Source organism: Gobio gobio, assembly GCF_949357685.1.
Source record: "Gobio gobio genome assembly, contig: scaffold_88, whole genome shotgun sequence".
NCBI lineage: Eukaryota > Metazoa > Chordata > Actinopteri > Cypriniformes > Gobionidae > Gobio > Gobio gobio.
In genome coordinates, this window is record NW_027645711.1 from 255,677 (window position 1) to 262,346 (window position 6,670).

The 6,670-nt window shown below is 37.2% G+C and overlaps 1 protein-coding gene across 1 annotated transcript; it reads left to right on the plus strand.

The window, feature by feature from the left end:
• Window positions 1-230: 230 nt before the first annotated feature.
• LOC307122395 (avidin-like) lies at window positions 231-5,223 on the plus strand. Its single transcript, XM_079846382.1, has 5 exons — window positions 231-299; window positions 500-585; window positions 3,312-3,549; window positions 3,790-3,910; window positions 4,006-5,223. The coding sequence occupies exons 2-5, from the start codon at window positions 538-540 to the stop codon at window positions 4,037-4,039; spliced, it is 441 nt and encodes a 146-aa protein (XP_079702508.1). The 5' UTR covers window positions 231-299; window positions 500-537; the 3' UTR covers window positions 4,040-5,223.
• The last annotated feature ends 1,447 nt before the right edge of the window (window positions 5,224-6,670 follow it).

Below are 6,670 nucleotides of genomic sequence, written 5' to 3' on the forward strand. Positions count from 1 at the left end.
TAATTCTTTTTTATTATTTATATTTCATCTTAACTGTTACTCACCAAACATAGAACCTTGTGCAATTTTCTCAGTAAATCCTTCTGGGGAAGAAGTTTGAAGAAGTTTTTCTATTTGTTTGATTAACTACCTTGGCAAACTAGTTAGACTTGTAACAACATGCCCCCATTTCCCGCTAATCTACCCACGCACTTCTTGTGTATCTTCATGTGTATTTTATTTCCTTGATCACTTGTGAAGCAAACACTTGCTCTCCATTTCACTCTCAGTAAGCTCTGGTCTCTCATCTTTTTACTCAGGTAATGTATTTTAAAATGTTTTGATACACAATTCTTAAAAAAAAAATTATATCTCTTATAGAGGTATAATGCTTTTACATGTCTGTTTTTGAAGTAGGTTTTTTAAAATGAGAATTTCAACTCTTACGTTTCATTATCTACCTTAATTGTCTGATTCATGAAATTATTGGATGTCTTTCTCTCTCTCTCTCTCTCTCTAGTGTAAATCTCCATCCATTAGCCCAAAAACCGGATACTAATGGCTTGGTCAAAAGGAATTCTGCCTGTACGCCTTTTCAGCCTTTCGGTGAAGTTCTCTTAATTTATTGATATCTCATTTTAAATGTGACTCCATTAATAATTTTATATGACTCCAATTCTAAGTGACTCACATAAAATGTGCTACATTTAGAGTTTATCAGCTGATTTTACGATTAGTTGCGATTTAATTTAGATCGTTGATTTTCTTTGTATCTTCCTAGTTTTCATATTCGTTCATCGAGAGACTCTAAATCGCAGAGAGACATGACGCGTCCGGACCGCGCGCTCACGGGCACAAAATGTTTACTTCTGTAATTAGTCAGAGGGTGCAGAGTGAATATTTTACCTTTAAGTGGTTGCACATGCTCACTCAACAAAAAGTGTAATTTTAGTAATATTCACGGACTACAACTTGCCAATCCAGCGATAGTCAGGAATCGGAATATCGCGCACGCTGCACCCCATGCTTCAGTCGTGGCGTCATCGGTGTGATCTATCATAACCCTAGATTTTGCGGTAATAAAGGAGTATACATCGATCCATACTAGAATAATGATTTCGGAACCATACAAGAGAAATCAAGATTAACATTTATTTTGGCCAGACAGGAAAAGTAAATAAGTAAACAAGAATCCATGGTACACAACTGATCAGCGTAAAAACATAAAACACAATTGCAAAGCAATATGAAAATAATTTAAAAGAGTCATCATGTCTGGCACATCTACATGCAGTTTGCACGGGGGGTTCTGACTACAGAATATTCCCTCAGAGAGTTAGATTATCCAGCCTTAAATACTTCAACTAGAACAAAAGGGTTGTAAATATTTGCAACACCCCCACCTGGTTTTGGGGGAGTGGATCAGATATCTTTGAAGAGACTACTCAAAGGAGGACTGAATTCTCATTAGTTTTCCAATCTTTCTAATACAACTAGTGACTGCAGTGAAACTGAGACCATTTTACCATTCGCACTGAGACCTTTAAAAAGACATCAAACATGAAAAGGATAAAACAATAGATTCCTCAATATATATGCTGCCACTTGGTAATATTATAAGAAAACATGGAATTAATTTCCACTGTTATGCTGATGACACTCAATTATATATTTCATCACGACCGGATGAAAACGCTAAATTATCTAAACTGACAGCGTGTGTTGAAGATATTAAATACTGGATGACGTGTAATTTTCTGCTATTAAATTCAGATAAAACGGAGGTGTTACTTATTGGTCCAAAAAACTGCCCACAAAACCTCTCGCAATACAATTTTACCTTGGAAGGATGTCCTGTCACTTTATCCACTACAGTAAAAGACCTGGGTGTTATATTAGACCGCAACCTGACATTCGAAAATCATATTTCATATGTTACAAGAACGGCATTTTTCCATCTTAGAAACATTGCTAAACTACGTAACATGCTATCTATTTCTGATGCAGAAAAGTTAGTTCATGCATTCATGACCACGAGACTAGATTACTGTAATGCTTTATTAGCTGGTTGTCCTGCATCCTCAATAAACAAGCTACAGTTAGTCCAAAACGCAGCTGCTAGAGTTCTTACTAGGTCAAGAAAATATGATCATATAACACCAATTTTATCATCTCTACACTGGTTACCTGTGAAGTTCCGCATCAATTACAAACTATTGCTACTAACCTATAAAGCCCTAAATGGTTTAGCTCCAGTGTATCTAACGGATCTTCTATCGCCCTACAATCCATCGCGCTCTTTAAGATCACTAAACTCAAGGCTTCTGGTCATTCCTAGGATATCTAAGTCCACTAAAGGAGGGAGGGCTTTTTCACATTTAGCTCCTAAACTCTGGAATAGTCTACCTGATATTGTTTGAGGTTCAGACTCGCTGTCCCAGTTTAAAACTAGATTAAAGACGCATCTCTTTAGCCAAGCATTCACATTATAATTATCTTTTTATACTACAGTTAAATCGGATCAAAAGCATTAATATAATATTCTGAACAGCAGCTACGCTAATCATTTCCCATCTGCTTTTCTGTTGTTATCTCGGGACACTAGTCCCGAGGTAAATAGTTCATCAGCTCCAGTTTGTATCCAGCCTCTCATGGAGACTTCGGATGCCCCGACACCTGTGATGAGACGACTCCACGCCTGTGAAGAGACGACTCAACGCCAGCGTTGTTATGGCCTAGATTAATACACGATTGATTAACTTTTTCGAACATTATTCTTTAACATTGTCTTTTTAACATTTTTACTGTACATCTATGAAATGCACTTTCTGTAAAGCTGCTTTGAAACAATGTGTATTGTGAAAAGCGCTATACAAATAAATTTGAATTGAATTGAAAATTGAATAGATTTACAAGATACATCATCACTGGTATATCTGCATTTGGTGACTTGAAACCAGGACAAGGAGAGGGCAAAATGGGGAGGGGGGAGGAATGTTTGTCAAAGTGTCGTCACAGTTTCTGTGAGATCTTTCTCTCAAGATTAGTGACTTTTATTGTTCAATTGCTGAGGTGTGTATCTCAGCTTTTGTCTTAGCACCAAAACCGATTCTTACACTAGTAAACTTTGAAATATGGAGGTGAGAAATACTTGTTTAACATCTTTGATTAATTCATAAGTATTGGTAAAGGTTTTACATTCAGTTGTATGCGCCACAATTTGCTCTCTTTGATAGAAAAAGTGCCATAATTTGAACCTGGAAATTTGAAATAAATCCCAAAATACAGATTGTTTTATTCAAAATCCCTTTCCCTCTTTAATGTTTATCTAGAAAGTCGGACGTTCAATCGTTTCTGGAAAGTGGTGTAACGAGCTTGGTTCTACGATGGATCTGAAGGAGGATGAGAATGGTCAGATTAGCGGGACGTACATAACCAATGCTGAGTTCTTTAAGTCCAACAGCCCAAAAGAAGGTGCTAAACTTGTGGGCTACACCAATACACACAAGAAAAATGGGACCACTACTATGACGACTACTATTACCTTCTGCATGGCCTGGAAGGAAGAAGGTGGGTTTGGCCAGCTAATACAGTGCAGTGAGACAACAACAAAAAAACACATATATACTGTATGAAATATATATCCAGCTACTCTGAATAATCTAAAGATTATGAAGCTTTGCTTATCAAATAAATGTATCTTGGTTTAAAAAATGTTTAGATAATTTTACTGGAAAACGTGAGAATTCTGTCTAAGAAAATATACATTTGCAGTGTACAGATTTGTTTGAAACATTAATTTTTGATTAGGCTCCTGTAGTGGATTCACTGGCCAGATCTTCAAGGATGACAAAAATCTTGATGTAATGAAGACCACCTGGCTTCTACATTCACCTGTGGATTGCCTGAAAAAAAACTGGAAAACAACATGGTTAGATGTTTAATTTACTTTTGACAGAACTTCAGAAACGTTTATGTTTACTTGTTTACCCATATGAACTCATATTTCCCTTGTATTTTGGATAGTGTTGGGGAGAACACATTCCGCAAAAACCAGTGAAAGAGATTCTGAAGATAAGAAGAAAATGACCTGATAAAATTTTTTCAAGTTAATTATCAAAATAAAGTTTTATTAACATTTGTTGATACATGTTTGTTTGTATTATTGTCTTGTTTACCAGTAAAATATCTAAACTTGAGAAGCAAAATTGCATTAGATATAAATCCCCGATAATTGTAGTGGAATTGGCTTGGCAGTTGACACGTCCACACTTCCCATCCTGATTGTGAAATGGCATTGTCTCTCGTGAACAATTGTGTAATGCTAAAGTTCAGGTGTAGGTGTAGCGGGGTCATTTTCAGCGATTAAAACCTTAAGTTCTCTTCTCTTTCTTGCAAATGAAGTTCAAGTGGCAGTTTCAGAAGTCAAAATAAGATGTCGATCACCGCATCTGAATTTACCTTTGATCAGTTGCCCAATACAGAGTGTTTATTTACACCAAGTGCAAATAGGCAAGGCAAGGCAAGTTTATTTGTATAGCACATTTCATACACAGTGGCAATTCAAAGTGCTTTACACAGAAATGAAGTTAAAATAGTTATAAGTGAATACAATAAAAATATATATAGTATAATAGTTATAAAAGGAATTTAAAGGAAATTAAAAGGAAATAAAAATAAAGATGAAATCCCCTATCTGGGGTGGAAGAAAATGTAGAGTCAGGTTTACTTTAAAAATATTTGTCAGGTAACTGTGCGTTTAGACAGTACCCTTACAAATCTTCTTGGCCTAACTTGAGGGTGTTCTCTAGATGTTTTACCCGCCAGAGCAGATCTAAACGGGTCTTCCTCGCACCAGAGCGAGTACTCAAAAAATATTTGTCAGGTAACTGTGCATTTAAACATTACCCTTACAGACAAATCTTCCTGGACCGGAACACCAGGGCTATCTCTACTTTGTTCGACCGTCAGAGCGGATCTACACGGTCCTTCCTCTTACCACCAAGGCTATACAGATCTATCCGTCAGAGCAGATCTAAACGGATCGTCCTCGCACTATGTGGACTCGAACCACAATAACATTTATTTAGTGATGCCACTAATCAGGTAGTCAAAACCAAATTCATGTCTTACCTGTTCAGAGACATCACGTCGGGGTCTAAATTGAGGATAACTATGTGGACTCGAACCACAATAACTGTTTAAGCTCCCCCGTCTCTCAACCTCTTCCATCCAGACAGTCTTAACAAAATAAAAAAATAATAAAAATAAAAGTATAATTAAAAACTAAAAATAAAACAGGGTTAAAATGAAACATAATTAAAGTGCAAGCAGTTCGGACAAAGCACATAGCACATTGAGTAAATGCATAAGATAAGGTGCAATTAGTCGTACAGTTGCACAGCTCATTCAGTAAATGCACAGCTGAACAGATGTGTTTTGAGTCTGGATTTGAAAGTGGCTACTGTTGGAGCACATCTGATCTGTTCAGGAAGCTGGTTCCAGCTACGGCTGGCATAATAGCTAAAAGCAGACTCTCCTTGCTTTGAGTGAACCCTTGGTATTTCTAATTGACTTGATCCTGATGATCTGAGTGATCTGTTGGGTTTGTATTTAATCAGCATATCTGCAATGTATTGAGGTCCTAGGTCATTTAGTGATTTATATACAAGTAATAGTACTTTAAAATCGATCCTAAATGTAACTGGAAGCCAGTGTAAAGACCTGAGGACTGGTGTGATATGGTCATATTTTCTGGTTCTGCTCAGGATCCTGGCAGCAGCGTTCTGTATGAGCTGCAGCTGTCTAATGGTCTTTTTGGGAAGGCCAGTGAGAAGACCATTACAATAATCCACCCTGCTGGTGATAAAAGCATGAACGAGTTTCTCTAAGTCTTGCCTGGAAATAAAGCTTCTAATTCTTGCAATATTTTTAAGATGATAGTAAGCTGATTTAGTTATTGCTTTGACATGACTACTGAAACTCAGGTCTGACTCCAAAATCACACCAAGATTCCTGACTTGATTTTTTGATTTTAGACCTTTAGCCTCAAGATATGCATTCACCTTGAGAATTTCATCTTTGTTTCCTATTGTAGTAATTTCAGTTTTGTCTTTGTTTAACTGAAGAAAGTTTTGGCACATCCAACTGTTAACTTCATCAATGCATTTACACAGAGAGTCAATGGGGCTGTAGTCATTAGGTGACAGGCCTAAGTAGATCTGGGTGTCGTCAGCATAGCTGTGGTAAGCCATTTTGTTATTTTTCATTATTTGGCTGAGTGGCAGCATATAGAGATTGAAAAGGAGTGGTGCAAGAATTGACCCTTGTGGGACTCCGCATGTCATGGATGTCCACTCAGACTTATGGTCACCTATACTCACATAATAACCTCTCCCTTCTAAGTATGACCTGAACCATTTGAGGACCATTCCAGAGAGCCCAACCCAATTTTCTAGCCTGTCAAGAAGTATGTTGTGGTCAACAGTGTCGAATGCGGCACTGAGGTCCAGTAGTACCAGAATCGATGTTTTGCCTGTATCTGTATTGAGGCGAATATCATTTATAATCTTTATGAGCGCTGTCTCTGTGCTGTGATTTGGTCGGAAACCAGATTGAAAATTGTCGAAGTATCCGTTTGAGTTCAAGAATTTGTTCAGCTGACTGAAAACAACTTTTTCAATGATCTTGC

Bases quoted from the DNA above. Each gene is read 5' to 3' on its own strand.
- LOC307122395 (XM_079846382.1), top strand. From the start codon at position 538: ATGGCTTGGTCAAAAGGAATTCTGCCTGTACGCCTTTTCAGCCTTTCG. The intron at 586-3,311 runs GTGAAGTTCTCT...ATGTTTATCTAG, and splicing joins TACGCCTTTTCAGCCTTTCG to AAAGTCGGACGTTCAATCGT. The intron at 3,911-4,005 runs GTTAGATGTTTA...TATTTTGGATAG, and splicing joins AAAAACTGGAAAACAACATG to TGTTGGGGAGAACACATTCC.